The 22,733-nt window shown below is 35.8% G+C and overlaps 1 protein-coding gene across 1 annotated transcript in view; it reads right to left on the bottom strand.

The window, feature by feature from the left end:
• Positions 1-22,733, bottom strand: part of SLC39A10 (solute carrier family 39 (zinc transporter), member 10) — an 80,735-nt gene that overhangs the window by 35,419 nt on the left and 22,583 nt on the right. Inside the window, exons 2-3 of the mRNA XM_011997193.1 lie at positions 21,296-22,314; positions 18,454-18,661 (exon numbers count right to left, since the gene is read on the bottom strand). Of these exons, the coding sequence (XP_011852583.1) occupies positions 18,454-18,661; positions 21,296-22,303 (1,216 nt within the window). The 5' untranslated portion in view covers positions 22,304-22,314. The remainder of the gene's footprint in view (positions 1-18,453; positions 18,662-21,295; positions 22,315-22,733) is intronic.

Genomic DNA, 22,733 nt, shown 5'->3' with positions numbered 1-22,733 from the left:
CAATTACAGGAGCTAGAGTAGACAAAATGGATTTTGATCCCCAAATGTTGAGGATCTGTACTCTGATCACTGATTCTGATCACAGAAGTACAGGCAAAGAGACACGTGGCCATGTTGCTGTACCTCTCCTCATTTTTGCAAATCTCCTCGCTAAAGTGTCTTCCAGGTGATTTAAAAGGCCAGCACCTCTTTTTCCTCCTTTCTTTTTTTCTCCTTTTTCCCTTTTGGGAGTCAGACAATAAATACTGGAAAATTCAAAAATAACTGCATATTTGGAGAAAATCAGAAAGTAATCATGCATGCCTAGGGAAGGGCACAGGCTCAGAAAGGACCTGTGAAGATAAACTAGGTGTAGTGTCTCATGCCTATAATCCTGGTACTCTGGGAGGCTGTGATGGGAGATCACCTGAGCCCAGGAGTTTAAGACCAGTCTGGGCAACATGACAAAAACCCATCTCTACTAAAAATACAAAAACTAGCTAGGCATGGTGGCACATGCCTGTAGCTCCAGCTACTCTGGAGGTTGAGGTGGAAGGATCACCTGAGCCCAGAAGGTTGAGGCTGCAGTGAGCCATGATCATGCCACTGCACTCCAGCCTGGGTGACAAAGTGAGATCCTATCTCAAAAAAAAAAAAAAAAAACCTGTGAAAATCTTATGTTTATACCACCGGGATAGCATAAAACAATAACCCTCCCCAACCCAAATTAATAACAGACAAACACAATTTAACAAGAAAATAGCAAACCCTGGGGAAGGGGAAGAATTGACTTCCAGAGTTAGCATATTATTAGAATCAAATGTCCAGTTTCAAATAACCAGAAGGCATACAAAGAAACAAAAAAGCAAGGCACATTTAAAAAAAAAAAATGAATCACAGAAACTGTCCCTGAAAAAGACCTAATGGCAGATCTACTAGACAATGACTTTAAAACAACTGTCTTAAAGATGCTAAAAAAAAAAGTCAAGAAGATAATGTATAAACAAAATGGATGTATCAATATAGGGGTAGAAAAACTAAAGATAAATCAAAAAGAAACTCTGGAACTGCAAAGTGCAATAACTGAAATGAAAAATTCACTAGAGAGATTCAAAGGCAGATTTGAGCAGGCTGAAGTATCAATGGACTTGAAAACAGGACAATGGATATTACTGATGCTGAAGAATAGAAAGAAAAAATATTGACTAAAAATGAACAGAGCCTATGGAACCTGGAGGGTACCACCAAGCAGACCAACATCCATATACACTGTAGAAGTCAAGTAAGATGAAGGGGAGTGGTGGGGTGGCGGGGAGGGGCAGCAAGAATATTTTAAGAAATAATGGCTAAAAACTTCCCAAATTTGATGAAGGACATGAATGTAAACATCCAAGAAGCTAAATGAACTCCAATAAGAGGAACTAAAGAGACCCACACCAAAACACATTGTAATCAAACTCTTGAAAGACAAAGAGAGACTCTTGAAAGCTGCAAGAAAAGCAACTCATCACATATAAGAAGCTCTCAATAAGATTACAAGCAGATTTCTCAACAGAAACGTTGTGGGTCAGAAGGCAACAGGCCAATATATTCAAAGTCCCAAACGATAAAGCAAAATTGTCAACCAAGAATCCTATATACTGCAAAATTGACATTCAAAAGTGAGGGAGAAACTAAGACATTCCCAAGTAAACAAAAGCTTAGGGAGTTTGTTACCACTAGACTTGCCCTGTAAGAAATAAGACAGTACTTCAAGGGGAAAGGACACTAAACAGTAACCTGGAAGGTGTGGAGACGAAGTTGTAAAGGAGCAGAATTTTTGTATGCTACTGAAATTAAAATGATATAAATTCAAATTAGACTGTTTTAACTTTAGGCTGCTAAATGTAATCCCCATAATAACCACAAGAAAACAGCTATAGAATATACACAAAAGGAAATGAAAAAGGAATTTAACCTTTTCACTATCAAAAAATGTCAACTAAATAAAATGGAAGACATTAGCAGCAGGAATGAAGGACAAAAAAAGCGTTAAGGCATATAGAAAAACAGATAGCAAACTGACAGAAGTCCTTCCTTTTCAGTAATTACTTTAAATGTAAATGGATTAAACTCTCCAATGAACTGACAGAAACTGGCAGAATGAATAAAAACACGAGTCAACTATATGTTATATACAAGAGACTCACTTTACACCAAAGACACAAACAGGTTGAAAGTGAAAAGATGGAAAATGATATTCTATGAAAATAGTAACCAAAAGAGAGCAGGAGTGGTTATACTAATATCAAAGTAGACTTTTAAATCAAAAAAGGTTACAAGAAACAACAAAGGACGGCGATAAAACAATTATAAACATTTATGTAACTAAAAATAGAATATCAAAATATACAGAACAAAAACTGTCACAATTGAAGGGAGAAATAAACAGTTCTACAATAACAGTTGGAGATCTCAGTACTCTACTTTCAATAATGAATAAAACAGCTATCCAGCAGATAGGCAAGGAAATAGAGGACTTAACACAATAAACCAACTAGATCTAATAAACATATAAGGAACACTACTCAAAACAGCACCAGAAACATTCGTCAGTGCACATGGAACATTTTCCAGGATAGACCATGTATTAGGTCGCAAACTGAGTCTCAACAGATTTAAAAATATAAATATAATACAAAGTGTCTTCTCCTACCATAATGGAATAGTTAGAAATCAACTATTGAGGTAAAACGGGAAAATTTACAAATTTATAGAACTTAAACGACATATTCTTAACAACTGGATCAAGGAAGCAATTACAAGGGACATTAGAATATACTTGAGACAAATGAAAACAAAACCCCAACCAAAACTTATGGGATACATCTAAACTAGTGCTAAGGGAAAAACAGATAATTATTAAAACTCACATGAAAAAACAAGTAACATCTCAAACCAAAAACTTAACATTATACTTAAGGGACTAGAAAAAGAAGAACAAAATAAGCCAAGACTAGCAGAAGGAAGAATATAATAAAAATTAGAGCAGACGTAAATTGAATAGAGAGCAGAAAAACAAAATCAATGAAACCTATAGTTGATTCTTGGAAAAGATCACAAAATTGACAAACCTTAAGCTAGACTGACTAAAAAAAAGAGAGAAGATACAATCACTAAATTCAGAAATTAAAGCCGGGATGTTACTACTGATTACAAGGAAATAAAAAGGATTATAATAGAATAGACCTGATAAATTCTACCTAACATTTAAAGAAGAACTAATACCAAACCTTCTCAAACTTTTCCCAAAAAAATTAAAGAGGAGGTAACACTTTCTAACTCATTCTATGAGGCCAGCATTACCCTGATACTAAAGGTATCAGACAAAGACACTACAGGAAATGACAACTACAGACCAATATCCCTTATGAACACAGATGTAAAAATTCTCAAAGAAAAAAAAACAACTAGCAAACAAAATCCAGCAACAAATTAAAAGGATTATACAACATGACTAAGTGGGATTTATTGCTGGAATGCAATAAAAGTTCGATATATAAAAATCAACATATATTAACAGAATAAAGAAAAAAACACCCACATGATCATCTCAATGAGCAGAAAAAGCACATGACAAAATTCAGTATCTTCTCATGATCACAAGACTCAACAAACTAGGAACAGACAGCAACAAACCTTACATAATAAAGCTATATATGAAAAACTCACAGCAAACATCATACTCGATGGTGAAAGACAAAGCCTTTTCTCTAAGATGAAGAATAAAGCAAGGATGCTTGCTTTCATCACTTCTATTCAACATAGTACTGGAAGTTCTAGCCAAACAATTAGGCAAGAAAAAAATTCAAAACATCCAATTTGGAAAGGAGTAAGTAAAATTAACATCTGTTTGCATTTGATTTGATCTTACACGTAGGAAATCGTGAAGATTCCACAGAAGCACTTGATTTTTAAAGTTGCCTGCTTGGCCCTCTTCCAAGTACTCTACTCTAATAAACTCTCACTTTTCTTAAAATAAATTCTCTGCTGTTTAAAAAAAAAAAAGATTTCACACAAAAAAAGCATTAGAATGAATTCAGCAAAATAGCGAGATACAAAGTTAACACAAAAATCAGTTGCATTTTTATATATACCAACAATGAACAATCTGAAAAGGAAATTATGAAAACAAATCCACTTACAATAGCATCAAAAAGAGTAAAATACTTAGCAATTAACTTAACCAAGGAGGTAGAAGACTTGTACAATGAAAAGTACAAAACATTCTGACTGGTGTGAGATGGTATCTCATTGTGGTTTTGATTTGCATTTCTCTAACAATCAGTGATATGGAGCTTTTCCTCATATGCTTGTTGGCTGCACGTATGTCTTCCATTGAAAAGTGTTTATTCATGTCCTTTGCCCACTTTTTAATGGGGTCATTTTTTCTTGTAAATTTGTTTAAATTTCTTATACTTGCTGGATGTTAGATCTTTGTCAGATGCATAAGTTTGCAAAAATTTTCTCCCATTCTGTAAGTTGTCTGTGTACTCATGGACACATAGAGGGGAACAACAGACACTGGGGCCTATTCCATAGTGAACGTGGGGAGGGACAGCATCAGGAAAAATAACTAATGGGCACTAAGTTTAATACCTGGGTGACTAATCTGTACAACAAAATCCTATGACATAAGTTTACCTATATAACAAACCTGCATGTGTAACGTGAACTTAAAAGTTAAATTTAAAAAAAGAGTAAAAAAGAAAACTACAAAATATTGCGGAAAGAAAATAAAGAAGACAAATAATAAAAACATACCCCATGTTCACAGATTGGAAGACTTAATACAGTCATCACTTGGTATCTGCAGAAATTAGTTCTAGTACCCCCATAAAGACACCAAAATCTGTGGATGCTCAAGTGCCTTAAGTAATATAGCATAATAATTGCATTTAATCTATGCACATCCTCTCTTATATTTTAAATCATTACTAAATTATAGCTGACCATTGAGCAACATGGGTTTGAACAGCGTGCATCCACTTAATACATGTGTTTTTCTGCTTTGGCCACCCCTGAGACAGTTAAGACCAACAGATCCCCTCCCTCTTCCACCTCTTCCTCAGCCTACTCAACATGAAGATGATGAGAATGAAGACCTTCATCATGATTCCCTTTCATTTAATGAATAGTTAATATGAATAATGAACTGAAAATCCTAAAGATTCCACATAGGCACTTGATTTTTCAAGTCACCTGCTTGGCCCTTTTCCAAGTGTTACTATACTTTTTCCAATAAACTCTCACTTTGCTTAAAATAAATTCTCTGCTGTGTATCCTTACATTATAATTAATAAATCCTACATAAATTCCTTATGATTTTCTTAATATATTTTCTTTTCTCTAGCTTATTTTATTCTAAGAATATACAGTACATAATAGATATACTATTGACATAAATTGACTGTATTATTGGTAAGGCTTCTGGTCAACAGTAGGCTACTAGTAGTTATGTTTTGGGAGAGCCAAAAGTTATACATAAATTTTCAAATACACGGGGAATGGCACTGCTAATCCCCCACGTTGTTCGAGGGCCAACTCTAATTTATAATATCTAATACAATATAAACACTATGTAAATAGCTGTATTGTTTTTATTTGTGTTACTTTTTATTCTTGTATTATTTTTATTTTTTTCCCAAATATTTTTGGTTCTTGGGTTGGTTGAATCTGCAGATGCAGAACCCACAGATATTAAGGGTGGACTATATTGCTAAGATATCAATTCTGCCGAAGTTGATCTACAGATTCAATGCAATCCCTATTAAAATCTCAATGATAGGTTTTTTTTTTTTCAGAAATAAAAAACTTCCTAAAATTCATATGAAACCACAAAGAACCCAAAATAGCCAAGATAAACTTGAAAAACAAAAACAAAACTGGAAGAATCACACTTCCTGATTTTGAAACTTACTACACAAAGCTACAGTAATCAAAACAGCACAGTAACGGCATAAAAACAGACATACAGACCAATGGAATAGAAGAGAGAGCCTGGAAATACGCCTTCAAATATATGGCAGAACAATTTTTGATGAGGGTGCAAGATCATTTAATGAGAGAAAGAACAGTCTTTTCAACAAATGGTGCTAGAAAAACCAGATATCCACATGTAAAAGAATGCAGTTGGAATCTTATATAGCACCATACATAAAAATTAACTCAAAATGAATCAAATACCTAAATTAAATATATGATCTAAAACTATAAAACTCTTAGAAGAAAACTGAGCAAAAGCTTCACAACATTAGATTTGACAATAATTTCTGAAAAATAAAAACCAAAGGTACAGGCAAAAACAAAAGAAACAGACAAATTGGATTTCAAAAAAATTTTAAAAAATTTGTGCATCAAAAGACAAATACGGATTAAGATGGCGGATAGGAGGCTGGAATAGCTTGCAGAGCAGCATGTGGAGACTCATATCGTGAACTTTTGCTCCAAGAACTACCACAGCAACATACCAAAAAAGCTGAGAGAATTCACGGACCCTTTGGAGGAACTGGATTGCCTCTGCAGGCTCCCTGAGACACCAAAAAACTGTGAGTCCACTTGCTTTCTCAGTGGGGTAGGCTGGTGATCTGGGGCAGTTCTCAGTCCTGCTCACTGGCTGCCTGGAAATAGACTCGGTGCTTCTCCGGGGGCATGGTAGGAGTGAGGCCCACCTTTAGGACTGCAGGTTGTGTGGGAGTGTGGTGAGGCCTCAGTTTTCCCCCACTTTCCTGGTGACCTGTGTGACTCAGCAGAGGCAGCCATAATCCCCCTGGGAACAAAACTCCACTGGCCTGGGAACCACATCCCCATTCCCCATAGCGGCCACAGGAAGCCCCACCCAAAGAGAGTCTGAGCTCAGTCATGCCTATCCCTACCCCTACCTGGTGGTCTTTCTCTACCTGCCCAGGTTGCCAAAGACAAAGTGAGATAGTCAGGTGGGAGTGGGTCCCCGGAAAAACTCCAACTGGCTTGCGCACTGGGAGGAATGCGCACCGGAGTGGAGCCTCAGGAAGTTGCCTCCATTTGCAGCTGGGAGAAGCCTGGCCCCTGTTCTTCCTGTGTGGAACCTGGGATGCCTACCTGCAAGGCAAGAAGCACTTTAGCAGGGACTCCCGCCCCGCGGAGAATCTGTTTTCCCCATATCTTTCTTTCACTCAATAAAACCCTGCTTTGCTCACCCTTCAAACCCCATCTGCAAGCCTAAATCTTCATGGCCAACGAAAGACAAGAACCACGTCTTTGGCTGAATTAAGGAAAAGTCCTGCAAAAAAAAAAAAAAAAACACAGAATCTCTTGGGAGCTCTATAGCCCCACCCACCGCCTGATCCTCCCTATACAACCACAGCTGATGCACTCTTGAAAGTGCTACATCCGGCTGGATGCCAACCAGCATGAAACCAGAACGCCAAACAAAAATACAACCAAGGACCTTCAGTGTCCATTTCACTACCCTGCTACCTCCTCAAGAACAGGTGCTGGTATCTGCAGCTGACAGACCTGAAGATGGATCACACCACAGGTCTCTTTGCAGACACTCCCCAGTACCAGCCTGGAGTCCAGTAGCTCTCTGCTGTATGGCTGAACCCAGAAGAGCAAAAACAATCCCTCTAAGGAAAGGGGGAGAACACCACATCAAGGGAGCACCCAGTGGGACAAAATACTCTAAACAGCAGACCTTGAGTTCTGACTTTAATACTCCACTGACAGCACTAGACAAATCAAGACAGAAAGTCAGCAAAGAAACAAACTATACCCTAAAACAAATGAACAAAACAGATATTTACAGAACATTCTACTCAACAACTGCAGAATATACATTCTATTCATCAGCACATGGAACACTCTCCAAGACAGACCATATGACAAGGCACAAAACAAGTCTCAGTAAATTTAAGAAAATGGAAATTATATCAAGTACTGTCTCAGACCACAATGGAATAAAATTGGAAATCAACTGCAAAAGGAACACTTAAAGCCATACAAATATAAGTAAATTAAATAACCTGCTCCTGAATGGTCATTGTGTCAACAATGAAATCAAGATGGAATTAAAAAATTATCTGAACTGAACGATAATAGTGACACAACCTATCAAAACTTCTGGGACACAGCAAAAGCAGTGCTAAAAGTTTATAGCATTAAATGCCTGTTACATCAAAAAGTCTGAAAGAGCACAAATAGACAATCTAAGGTCACACCTCACAGAACTGGAGAAGCAAGAGCAATCCAAACCCAAACCCAGCAGAAGAAAAGAAATAACAAAGATCAGTGTAGAAATAAATGAAACTGAAACAAACAAACAAGAATACAAAAGATAAATGAAACAAAAAGCTGGTTTTTTGAAAAGATAAATAAAATTGATAGACCATTAGTGAGATTAACTAAGAAGAGAGAAGACCCAAATAAGCTCAATTAGAAACGAAACAGGAGGTATTACTCCTGATGCTACAGAAAAACAAAAGATGATTCAAGGCTACTACGAACACCTTCACACACATAAACCAGAAAACCTAGATGAGATGGATAAATTCCTGGAAATATACAACCCTCCTAGATCAAACCAGGAAAATATAGAAACACATCAATAACAAGCAGCAAGACTGAAAGTGCCAACAAAAAAAAGTCCAGGACCAGACAGATTCACAGCTGAATTCTATCAGACATTCAAAGAATTGGTACCAATCCTACGGACACTATTCCTCAGGATACAAAAGGAGGGAATCCTCCCTAAATCATTCTATGAAGCAAGTATCACCCTAATACCAAAACCAGGGAAGGACATAACAAAAAAAGAAAACTACACACCAATATCCTTGATGAACACAGATGCAAAAATCCTCAACAAAATACTAGTGAACCGACTCCAACAGCATACCAAAACATACCATACCATGATCAAGTGGGTTTCATACTAGGGATGCAGGAATGGTTTAACATCTGCAAGTCAATAAATGTGATACACCACATAAAATTAAAAACAAAATTACACGATCGTCTCAATAGATGCAGAAAAAGCATTTGACAAAAGCCAGCATTCCTTTATGATTAAAACCCTCAGCAATTTTGCTGAGAAGGGACATACCTTAAGGTAATAAAAGCCATCTATGACAAACCCACAGCTAATATTCTACTAAATGGGAAGAAGTTGAAAGCATTCCCTGAGAACTGGAACAAGACAAGGATGCCACTTTCACCACTTCTATTCAACATAGTACTGGAAGTCCTAGCCAGAGCAATAGAGAAGAGAAAGAAATCTCGGGCGCTCAAATTGGTAAAGAGGAAGTCAAACTGTCACTGTTTCCTGATACGATCGTATCCTAGAAAACCCTAAAGACTCATCCAAAAAGCTCCCAGAACTAGTAAATGAATTCAGCAAAGTTTCAGGATACAAAATTAATCAGTAGCTCTGCTATACACCAACAGCAACCAAGCTGAGAATCAAATCAAGAACTCAACCACTTTTACAATAGCTACAAATAAAATAAACTTAGGAATACACCAAACCAACTAGGTTAAAGACCTCTATAAGGAAAACTATAAAACAGTGCTGAAAGAAATCATAGATAACACAAACAAATGGAAACACATCCCATGCTCATGGATGGGTAGAATCAATATTGTGAAATTGACCACACTGCCAAAAGCAATCTACAGATTCAATGCAATTTCTATCAAAATACCATCATAATTCTTCACAGAACTAGAAAAAAAAAATCTTAAAATTCATATGGAACCAAAAAAGAGCCTACATGGCCAATGCAAGACTAAGCAAAAAGAACAAATCTGGAGGCATTGCATTACCTGACTTCAAACTATGCTTAAGGCCATAGTCACCAAAGCAGCGTGGTACTGGTATAAAAATAGGCACATAGACCAATGGAACAGAATAGAGAACCCAGAAATAAAGTCAAATACTTACAGCCAACAGATCTTCAACAAAGCCAACAAAAACATAAACTGGGGAAAGGACACCCTATTCAACAAATGGTGTGGGGAAAATTGGTAAGTCATACGTAGAAGAATGAAACTGGATCCTCAGCCCTCACCTTATAAAAAAAAATCAACTCAAGATGGAGCAAAGACTTAAATCTAAGACTTGAAACCACAACAGTGGAACACTGGAAACACCATTCTAGACATTGGCTTAGGCAAAGACTTCAGGGCAAGAACCTAAAAGCAAATGCAATAAAAACCAAGATCAACAGATGGTACTTAATTAAACTAAAAAGCTTTTGCACAGCAACAAAATAATCAACAGAGTTAACAGAAAACCCACAGAGTGGGAGAAAATCTTCACAATCTATACATCTAACAAGGAACTAATATCCAGAATCTACAAAGAACTGAAACAAACCAGCATGAGAAAAACAAACAATCCCATCTAAAAGTGGCTCAGGGCATGAATAGACAATTCTCAAAAGAAGATACACAAATGGCCAAGAAACATGGAAAAATGATCAACAATGCTAACTACCAGGGAAATGCAAATCAAAACCACAATGTGATGCCACCTCACTCCTGCAAGATTGGCCATAATCAAAAAACCAAAAAATAACAGATGTTGGCATGGATGTGGTGAAAAGGGAACACTTTTACACTGCTGGTGGGAATGTAAACTAGTACAACCACTATGGAAAACAGTGTGGAGATTACTTAAAAAACTAAAAGTAGATCTACCATTTGATCCAGCAATCTCATGACTAGGTATCTACCCAGAGGAAAAAAAGTCATTATAGAACTAAAATACTTGGACACATGTTTATAGCAGCACAACCTGCAATTCCAAAAATATGGAACCAGCCCAAATGCCCATCAACCAACGAGTGGATAGAGAAAATGTGGCATATATGTACCATGGAATACTACTCAGCCATAAAAAGGAATAAAACAATGGCATTTGCAGAAACCTGGATGGAATTGGAGACTATTATTCTAAGCGAAGAAACTCAGGAATTGAACACCAAACATCGTATGCTCTCACTCATAACTGGGAGCTAAGCTATGAGGATACCAAGGCATAAAAACGATACAATGAACTTCCGGGACTCAGCGGAAAGGGTGGGGCGGGGGGGGGTGGGGGAAGGGATAAAACTACACATTGGGTACAGTATACACTGGTTGGGTGATAGGTGCACCAAAATCTCAGAAATCACCACTAAAGAACTTATTCACGGCCGGGTGCGGTGGCTCACGCTTGTAATCCCAGCACTTTGGGAGGCCGAGGCGGGTGGATCACGAGGTCAGGAGATCGAGACCACAATGAAACCCAGCCTCTACTAAAAATACAAAAAATTAGCCGAGCGTGGTGGTGGGCGCCTGTAGTCCCAGCTACTGGAAGAGGCTGTGGCAGGAGAATGGCATGAACCCGAGAGGCGGAGCTTGCCGAGAGACGTGATCGCCTCACTGCACTCCAGCCTGGGAGACAGAGGGGGACTCCGTTTCAAAAAAAAAAAAAAAAAACTTATTCATGTAATCAAACTCCACCTGTTCCCCAAAAAACCTATTGAAATAAAAAATAAATTTAAAAACAAAAAGACAATTATCAACAGAGTAACAAGGCAATGCATAAAATGGGAGAAAATATTTGCAAATCATATAGCTGATGAGGGATTAATATTCAGAATATAGAGAACTCCTAAAATTTAACAATGAAAAGAATAACCAGATTTTAAAAAATGGGCAAAGAACTGTAATAGGCATTTTTTGAAAGGAGATATACAAATTGCCAATAAGCACATGAAAAGATGCCTAACAGCACTAATCTTCAGGAAAATTCAAATCAGAACTACAATGAGATGCCACCTCACACCATTAGGTTGGCTACTATCAAGAAAAAAGTGTTGGCAAAGATGTGGAGAAACCGGGAGACTTGTGCACTCTTGGGGGTAATGTAAAATGGTACAGCCATTATGGAAAATAGTATGGCAGTTCCTCAAAAAATTAAAAATGGAATTACCATATGATAGGGCAATTCCACTTCTGGGTATATAACCAAAAGAATTTAAAGCAGGGTCTCAGAGAGAGAGAGAGATGCCCATGTTCACAGCAACATGTTTCACATTAGCTAAAATGTGGAAGCAACCCCACTGTCCACGGACAGATAAATGCATAAGCAAAATGTGGTATATACATGCAATGTCATATTATTCAGCCTTAAACATGAAGGAATTTCTTTCTTTCTTTCTTCCTTTTTTTAGAGAGTCTCGCTCTGTTGCCCAGTCTGGAGTGCAGCGGTGTGATACTGGCTCATTGCAACCTCTGCCTCCCGGTTCAAACGATTCTCCTGCCTCAACTTCCCAAGTAGCTGGGATCACAGGCACCCGCCACCACATCCAGCTAGTTTTTGTATTTTTAGTAGAGATGAGGTTTCACCATGTTGGTCAGGATGGTCTCAAACTCCTGACCTCAGGTGATCTGCCCACCTTAGCCTCCCAAAGTGCTAGGATTATAGGCATGAGCCACTGTGCCTGGCCAGGAAGGAATTTCTGATGCTACAACATGGATGAACCTTGAGGACATTATGCTAAGTGAAATAAGCCAGTCACAAAAAGGTAAATAATATATGGTTCTATTTATATGAGATGCTTAATCAAAATCATAAACATAAAGACAGTAGATTGATAGGTCCCAGGGTCTGGGGAGAGGGGGAAATAGGAGTTACTGTTTAATGGGTATAGAGTTTTGGTTTTACAAGATGAAAAGAATTATGGAGGTAAATAGTATGGATGGTTGTGTAACATTATGGATGTATTTAATATTATGAATATATTTAATATCACCAAACTGTATACTTAAATATTGTTAAAATGACAAATTTTGTTACTGTATTTCATCACAGTTAAAAAAACTGGAAAAAAATTTGTCAAAATGGCAAATTTTACGTTATATAATTTTACCACAATTTAAAAACATTTATATAGCTAAAAATGGCAAAGCTAAAACTAAATCCAAAGTCCTCTTTTTTTCTGAGAGAAGGTCTCACTCTGTTATCCAGGTTGGAGTGCGGTAGTGTGATCACAGCTCACTACACCCTCAATCTCCCAGGCTAAGGTCATCCTTCTGCCTCTGCCTCCCAAGTAGTTGGGACCACAGGCATGCACCACCATGCTCAGCTAATTTTTTCAAAAATTTAAAAATTATTTGTAGAGACAGGGTCTCCCTATGTTGCCCAGGCTAGTCTAGAACTCGTGGCTCAAGAGATCCTCTTGCCTCAGACTCTCAAAGTGCTGAGATTACAGGTGCGAGCCACTGCTCCCAGTCGGTCATCTAATTTTTAATCCACTGTTTTCTCCACTAATTCACAGTCTTTTCAGAGAATCCTTGGCCAAGTGATTTATTTATGACTCCTGTGTTTACCTCACAGAGGTGGATTCACAAAAAAGAAAATATATAAGAAAATATAAAGTACAATTAAACATGAAAGCAGGAAGGAATACTAACTTTATTAATCCAAATGGCAGTTCTTCTAAATTTGAGCTAATTAGGATAGAGGCGAACAGGCAAAAGAGTATCTCTACCTTGACAAAACAAACTTATAACTACATAAAATTATCAGAATATATTTATTTCAATGCCAACTAAAAATATACATAAGCAGTAAGGTTAATTATTTATTTTGCATGTAACACACATTGTCACTTACTCCTGCCAGTCCCAAATAAGTGAAGAGCTAGATTTCCCTTTTCAGATAAATCAGAAAATTTCCAGGTATTTTCTGTAGATTGCAACTATTCCTGGACAACTATTTCATTAGGAAAACAGTCCTACTATTACAAGCTCCTAAGTATACAACATTATAAACATGGTTTCTTATCCTGAATTATTAATTTAAAAACAATTTCAGCTTTCTAAAAGCACTACAAATTCAAATGATAGTTCATTCTTCTAACAACTTGGAATCTTCCAAGGAATAATCCTTTTGACCTATGAGCAGAAATGTGAAGTTGTTTTGAACTTACTGTACTGAAATACTTTCCCATATTATTTAAATACTTTATTTGTAGAATTTATAACATTTAAATTTAAGCTTACATAAACTCTATCCTAATTTCCCACATGTAGGAAAAAAAGCAATGATGGTAGTAAAATTGTTTTGATTTCTAACCAAATTGTTGGGCTTTTTAATCACAATTCATTTGGTATAAAGCAAAAACAAAACAAAAGGTATATTTTTAAAACTTTATATAAAACAATATACAAACTATTAAAGACCACTAATAAATGTTTTCTTTATATGTACCCAAGATACCATATGCAATAAAAAAGCACCAAATGTCTGAAACAAGCTTCACTTATTCTGCAAATTGGGTTGCTTAAAATGCTAAAGGTCTTCAAGCTTAGTTATTCACTGACTCCCTTTCTCATTATCTAGAGAGAAAATGCATTCTTTTAAAAAGAAGCGCTCATCTGTGGAAACTTTCTAATTAACTTGGTTCAAAGCATGTGCAAGATGGCAGTTTTCTACACTGCTTCAGCATTTTAATTGACAGAAAATGCTTAGCAGCCTATTCACAACCCCCCTTGGTAATTAAGCTAGGGTCAACTCTATGACTAAATGAGCCAATCTTGTGAAACAAACAATTTCTACCATACACAGTATATAGCATATTAGGTTTACAGCAGTCTTTGAACAAAGTTAATGAGGTAGTAGCTGTGCCACTATGGGAGATTTATATAGAACAAGTTAACCTTTCTTAATGGTGCAGTAGTCATTAAAACTAATTACTAGCAGGGCATTATCTCTAACAATTATTAACATCTATCAGCACATAATTAATTCAAGCTGCATTTCTGACAATGCTAATAACCACCTGCAAACAACTAATCAATATTCACTATTAGTAACATATTTGTTTTCAAAGCAAGTACAATTTCCTCTAAGGCTTTTCAGATTCAATAAGCTGTAACTTTCAATATTACTATAGTCAAGCATCTGTCAACAGCTTCATTAGAATATATTGACTATGGCAATATAATAATCCACGGGTAACATAACAACAAAGAACAAGAAGCTTTTCAGAAGACTTCAAAACAAGAAAAAAGCTATTAGTTTTAACTTTAGATCAGTCTCAGTCTCCATTTTTCTCTGTAAGGAACAAATAAATCCATTGTATTTTTAATTAAGTTTAATCTCAGACCTAGCTTCCCCTTTCTCCTGCCACAGTGAGAATTTACAGGCACCTGAGAGGGACTAGGCCTCTCAGGGCGCTTATTCATCCACCAAGATCAATAAGCATGAAGTCAAGAAAGAGGACAAATTTATCTATTCAAAGATCAGAATTCAAATCTAGTGCAAAGACCCACTTTCTCTGCCTTTACTGATCTTACCAGAGGGCCCCACTTGTTTATCAAGAAGACCATTCTTAGATTTTTTTAAACCACCAACTTATCTATACTTAAAACAATACTTGCAAATCTGTCAAAATACTAGTAAAAATAATTCTATAAAACTTGCCTCATTTCTCTGCCACTTATATTCTAGCAAAGCACTCTCCAAAACCTTTTCAGGAGGAAACAGTAGAGCAGGAAGCATAAGAATTACAGCACAGTGGTTATGATTATATGTTGTAGAAGGAGAATACTATAGTTCATAGCATGGCTCTGCTACCTGGCAGCAGTCTGTGTGACATTGGGCAAGTTACCTGACTTACTCTCTAAGCCTCCTTTTCCTCACCAAACAAAAGTAAAGTGCCTGTTGAGTGGGTTTAATAAATTAAAAGAAACATCCTTGTAAAAATGTTTAGTACAGCACATGGTAAAGTCCCAATAAACATAGGTTTTTGTTTTGTTTTGAGATGGAGTCTCACTCTGTTGCCAGGCTGGAGTTCAGTGGTGCGATCTCGGCTCACTGCAACCTTTGCCTCTCCGGTTCAAGCAATTCTCCTGCCTCAGCCTCCCAAGTAGCTGGGACCATAGGCGCACACCACCACACCCAGCTAATTTTTTGTATTTTTAGTAGAGAACATAGATTATTATGATTCATTTGTCTAGTCTAAATTTATTTTCCTACTGCAAAGATATTAATCAGAAATAGAAATGTAGGTGCCTAAAAGACTTTACTTTTTATGTAATAATATTTCCTTTTACTTGTATCTTTATCGCAAATAAAATTCTTACGTATTGGAATGGGATGTCTACCTTATTCCTACACTACGAAATGTTTAAAAATTCTGTCCTTTCAATCCTTTATTATGCCAGAATTCAGTTTTAAGTCCATATTCATACATATCATTTTGCTCATTTTACTAGTATCCTCTAAAGCCACCCTATCTGGCATTTCATCCAAAACTGTGTTCACAGTAATTCCATCAGTTTTTCATTACTTTATGGTTAAAAAAAAAAGTTCTCAAAACTAATTTTGAAGACATTCATTATCAAAGTATATCAGGCTGATTGATACAGTCACATAATGATCTTCAAAGACACATTCCAACAAGTGTCTTTCCTGGATTATAACTGAACGCTTACAGACTTATATTAAGCAACTGTATTCATTCAATCAACATAAGAGTTTAAAAGGTTTAGTCACTGTATTAAAGCAACTGAAGTCCAACAAAAACAGATTAATTTAATTATTAAGATCCCCCAAGATCTATACTATGAGGGAGACATCTAGAGGTGTCAAGGAACGGAACACAGTTTAGCCTAGTATGGTCACTAAGTTTACACAGAGGGGCCAATACTTGAACTGAATCTTTGAGGATTTATAGCCGTCAGTCAGGCACGGGGGGTTTAGAAAGTGAAGAGGGAGAGAGGGACGGGAGAAAAATGGCACAATCTATTAACAGTAGTTTATTATCGTTAGAACTGAGAAAAGAGGAGAGAAATGAATGATGAGGGGTAAGAATGTCAAGACACACAGGGAGGATCATATTACGGAAAGCCTTGTGGGCCAAGTAAAGGGCTCTGAACAATACAGCATGATGCAGTTTCCTAAAATGCATGAGAAAAAATATAACTAGCACATCACATCAAATCCATGTTCCAGAGATATAAAAAATATATATTAGTGAGAAAATACAAAGTATTAAGTAGTATGAAGATACATGGGAAAAATCACAAAGGTGGTATCAGAACTAACTTAATTTGGAAGATAATGTCATAGGGATTAGATACTCAGAGGTTTCATCAGACAAACCTTAGGGTTTGTGGGCTCTGTCAGTTTCCTTATCTTGTTTTTAGAAACAAGAATCATATAATCTCTCCCTCACAGGATTACTGCTAAAACTTAGTGGGGAAAAAAATGCATTTAAAACAGCACATAAGATAGCAAAATAGTTACAGGATTGAATCCCAGTACTACCACTTAAGAGCACTGAGATATTAGAAAAGCTACTGGGAAGAGTAACATTACCTGTCTCATAAAAGTGTTGTGAGGAGTAAATAAATTCAGCTTAGAACAGTGTCTGCAATATGTGTTTAAGTAAATAAGATTTTAAAAGTATGTATTAACAAAATGTTAGCTATCACTATAAAGAAAAAATTCTGTGTCAGAATCTCTTTGCATTTTAGAAAGATAAATCTAGTTTAAGTGCTAAGAATGTCTTGCAAGGGGACACAAACACAGGCAGGGAAGGTTATGAAGTTATTTCAACAATCCAATAACCAAGAAAATCCAGAATTGTTATGACAGAGTGGATGGAGTTAGAAGATACTGAAGAGATAGCTTTAACTGGACTTCATACCTGATTACAGAATGGGAAAAAAATGAAAAGAAAAAAAAAGACAAAAAGAAAGTCAAAGAGTTCCAGATTTTATCAAAAGAATGAAATGTAATGATATTTGTGATCCATTAAGGGGTACAAATTTTGTGTGGAGTATAAGTTTTGAAATATTAAGTAGGAGGTACCTGTGAACACCAAGGTGGAGCCAAGTGGGTACCATGAAAAAAGACCCTAAAAGAAATTTAAAAATAGTTTTGGTTTTACCCTAGTTGAAAGCTCTCTAGAAATGCCCATAATAAAGTTCACGTGCCAAGTTTATTAGGCATTTCTCAGACATTCCTGGAGTTTACACACAGTAGCTTCCCTTTTTATGTCTTTAAAATTTAAATCATCTTTGCTTTTCAACAGAGGCACCCTGATAAATGTGAAGTAATTACAAGAACAAATAACTTTATTTAGGGGTCCCATTACTTATATTTGCTTATCAAAAATAATCAACTTATCACAAATCTCTATATCATTTTTAATCTAGTACTCCATCCACAGCAAAATACCCCTTTGTAATATGCCAAAAGAGATAAATAAAACATATTGTGCCTCCTGTCTTCCCCCAGTTTCTTTTAAACATGCATATCTAAACCTGATTAAAATATATTTAAAGTCTGATACCAAAAGAAAGCCAATAATTTAGGATTATTTTCTAATTCAACTACAGTTTAAAAAGTAATTACAGGTACTATTTTAAGGAGAAAAAACTTAAAATTTCTCTTACCTGATGCCCCTATATTTGCCTCATCTTCAGGAACCAGGTTTTTATCCTTATTTATATCTTCAACTAAAAGTTTGTCAAAATGCTCAATACAAAGTCTGCTGTCGATTTGATATAACAACGCAGGGCAAAGGTATGTAAATAAATCAGTTGAGATGGGAGAGTTGGCACCATGACCATAGTATTTTAATAACTGAGTGACATTCAAACACTGCAAAGAAAGTGATAAAACAAATTAAGTAAGAGTGTCTTTAAGGAGATTATGCAAAAAAATAAATTACTGCCTAATAAATATTCTAAATATTACTTGCAAATAATCTGTAATACATAGATATCTATTACAAATAAAACTTTTTAATAAGAATTTCTAACAGGGATACACTCAACTATATTACCCAAAACTCTTCATGGACTTTAATAATTTTTCTACGCCAACACATGAAAGATAATGACTTTTTGTCATGGATAAGGATGACTCACAACTATATCCCCAAGACTCTCGTAGGATGATGAGAAAAATCATTTCCCTATCAAATTGCAATCATCGGTGACTCAAGATCCTTATCTGTGGAACAGATTAAATAGATTTAGAGGACTTTAATGGCTTATATTAAAATATACCATAATATAGACATTTTCATTGCCAAATGCACTCCAAAAGCATATTGTTTTGGAAAATTCTAGCCCAATGTCCGTTGACAGGAACAAAACTGGAAGATAAAAATAAAGGCAGCTTCATCCACTGGTACTTTAAAAACAAACAAAAAGTAAGCTTAACACTGATGAAAGAGGAGAAAAAATAATAATAAAAAACAAAACAAAGCAGAAAACAAATAGCCAACAGGTGTGGATCCATCATATGGTTAAAAACAAGCATCTAAATTATGGCAAAACAGACTGGCACTGTCCCTTTGTCACATATATCTGCTCTGGTTGCATGCTTGTTTATTAACTTGCTATCTCACTACATGGTTTTATCTATGGCACACAAAAAAACATGAAAAACTAAAAACCTATAAACACACAAAAATGATTCTTAGTTTTTTTTTAATTTTGATTTTTTTCTATTTAGCACCACTTAATTGCTTTTGATCTTCTTAGGTCTTAATTACCATAAGGTACTACTCTATTAAAAGTATTGAACATTTCAGAATCATGAGATTCTCAGTATGCATCAGACCTATCAGAATGCCATTAACAAGTCTAATGATGCAAACCTCATGGATGTGATACAAAGAAGAAATGAACAATAAGATCTAGTAATTATCAACAAAATATTCTAGGATATTATCTTAAGTCATAATAATTATCCTAAGTCATAATAATTAATGCACTGTAATCCCAGCACTTTGGGAATTTAAGGCTGGAGAACTGCTTGAGGTCAGGAGTTTGAGACCAGTCTGGGCAATATAGTGAGACTCCATCTCTACAAAGAATAAATTTTTGAAAATAATAATAAAATGAATGCATACTTCAAAACCATACTAAGATCTTGATATATGTTATTTTAAAATCAGTGTTTATAACTGCTGAAAACCAAATAGCTGATGATTTATCTAGGGAAGAAACACAAAGATATTTACCTAGACATAAAACATATGTCAATGATAGTGACAGAAAAGGATGTGGTCATTTTCCACAGTTGATGGTGCTACTTTCTATACATATGAACAACAAATTTAACAAATTTTTCTAAACTTAGTAAGAATGCTAAAAATAGAATAAACAAGGAATCAACATCCCTTTAATGAAACTAAAATGAATGTGCTTAAGGTGAACAGTTAAAAAGAAAATCAAGGAGCCAACCAAATGTGTAAGTACCCAAGAGTATGAAAATTTTAAAGGAAAACAGGACATCCCATTACTATTAGTTTCTTATTATTATACCTTTTTATATTCATCCTAAGTCTGTGAAAGGCCTGAGAAAAAAACAATTATCATGAGTAAGTAGGCCTTACCATAAAGTGACACAGAGAAAACAAGCTAACCATATGTGCAAAATACCTGACTTTGGAGCTACATCAATGACTTGGAAACACTGAATAGTTAATTCAATAAATTAACAACTTATGAACTGGAAACTGTTCTAGTTACTTCCCAAGAGGACAAACTGAACAACAATTTTAAAAATTTAATTTTCAAATACCTAGAACGTGGCTAACAATAATAACAGTAAGAGACTAGCTTGGAGAGTCAATTCATAAGGAATACATTTTTTAACAACATTAAAATGCTTAGTCTTCAGATACGTACTATAAAAAAAATTTCTTAAAAATACATTTAGATTTGAGGAAACCAAATTTGAGAATATAAGAAACAAACAAATACAAGTGAAATTCAGATTTTAAAAATCTTTTTTTTTTCTTTTTTTGAGATGGAGACTCACTCTGTCGCCCAGGCTAGAGTGCAGTGGCATGATCTCAGCTCACTGCAACCTCCGCCTCCCGGGTTCAAGTGATTCTCCCCCTCAGCCTCCCGAGTAGTTGAGATTACAGGCGCCCGCCACCATGCCCCGCTAATTTTTTGTATTTTTAGTAGAGACGGGGTTTCACCGTGTTAGCCAAGATGGTCTCAATCTCCCGACCTCGTGATCCACCCACCTCAGCCTCCCAAAGTGCTGGGATTACAGGTGTGAGCCACCGCACCCAGCTGCTTAAAAATCTTTATACTGATTTTAATTCCTTAATGTATCCTGTTCATGAACATTACCTGATGTTTCATAGGTAAAGATATGGAAATACATTTAAATATGATTAATACTCCACTGTTATTTATCCTGTTTTTAAAATGCACCACAATTATCTGAGAATTATGAAGCAGGTATCAGACATCTTTTTATACTTACTTCATGATGATGGTCATCTTCATTAAGATCTTTTCTCAAAGAAATTATTGCATTATTTTTAACATGTGGTGCTTCTCTCTTTCTAGTATGTCGAAGTTCACCTTCATTGTTAGGATCAAGATCTTGGTGTCCATGACCAGGATCATGACCATTACGTTCTGGAAGATGTACATGAGAATGACCTGCGTTATGTACACGATCAGGTTTGTGGACCCGATTATGCTCATACTGTTCACCCTGATCATGGTTAGGGGGAAAACCTGGTGTAATAACCTCAGAATTTTCATTACTTTTCCTCCCTTTTTTCTTCCTCTTTCCTTTCGGTAGTTTAACATCAGATTGTTCCTGGGTTTTATTGGTCTCTGTTGAAGGTTCATTGCTAGGCTCCCCACGCTCACTGGGAGTAATGGAATCGTTATGAAAATGGTGGGTATTGTTATGATCAAGATGATGATGCAAACGATGGTGATGACGTAGGCGGTGATTATGGTCATGCATATGTTTATCATCAGATTTTACAGACACTTCAATTGTCTCTTTCTCTGGATCACATTTATGGTTTCTTTTTGTTGATACACTGGTCACAGTTTGATTTTCTGAATTTAAATGATTATGGGAATGCTGGTGGTTATGTGAGTGAAAATGCTTTCCTTCTTGAACTGCCAAAATATCTAAGTGAGAAACATGATCGTGGCCAAGATCCTCATGATTAATCTCAACTACTTTTCTCTCTCCAAGGCCCAAGTTTGTTAAAAGTTTCTCCAAACCAAAAAAGGATAATCTTCCATTTTCACCATAACGCTCAAAAAGTTTTTCAATATAGTATTTTTTTTCATTTTCAGCAGCTTGCTTTGAAAATTTGCTTGGCTCCAATTCTGTCATTCCACGATGCTGTCTGTGAAGCGCCTCAGGGCCATGGTCATGTTCTTCATGGCAATGGTTGCAATGATGAAAAATAAATGTCAGCAAACAAATGAGGCAAAATTTTGTGTGCATATGTACCTTCATTTCTATTTTTCCTAAAGAGATTTAAAGAGACAGACAAGTATTAGTTTCTACCTAGACACATTCAAAACAATCACAAATTCTCTCGAAGTTGCCAATCCACTAAAAAAACTTTTACTCCATTTCCTTCATGATAAAATATGTTAAGAATCAGAGAAAAGTGAAACTGTCATTATTCACAAATGGTAGAATTAATTATGCAGCATGCCTTAAAGAATCTTTAAGAATTAATAAGTTAGTTTAGTACAGTTACTGCATATAAGGACAGTAATAAATTATATTCCTATATACCAGCAATAATTAGAAAACAAAACTCAAAAATAGTAACATTTACAGTAGCAAATAGCTAGGAATGTATCTAACCAAAGACATACAAGAATTTTACATACAAAAGAGAGAAATTATTGAGAGAAATATTATTGAGAGAAAATTA

The sequence above is a fragment of the Mandrillus leucophaeus genome, unplaced genomic scaffold (assembly GCF_000951045.1).
Source record: "Mandrillus leucophaeus isolate KB7577 unplaced genomic scaffold, Mleu.le_1.0 Scaffold532, whole genome shotgun sequence".
NCBI lineage: Eukaryota > Metazoa > Chordata > Mammalia > Primates > Cercopithecidae > Mandrillus > Mandrillus leucophaeus.
The sequence above is the reverse complement of the archived record's forward strand: the minus strand, read 5'-3'. Positions and strand labels throughout refer to the sequence as shown.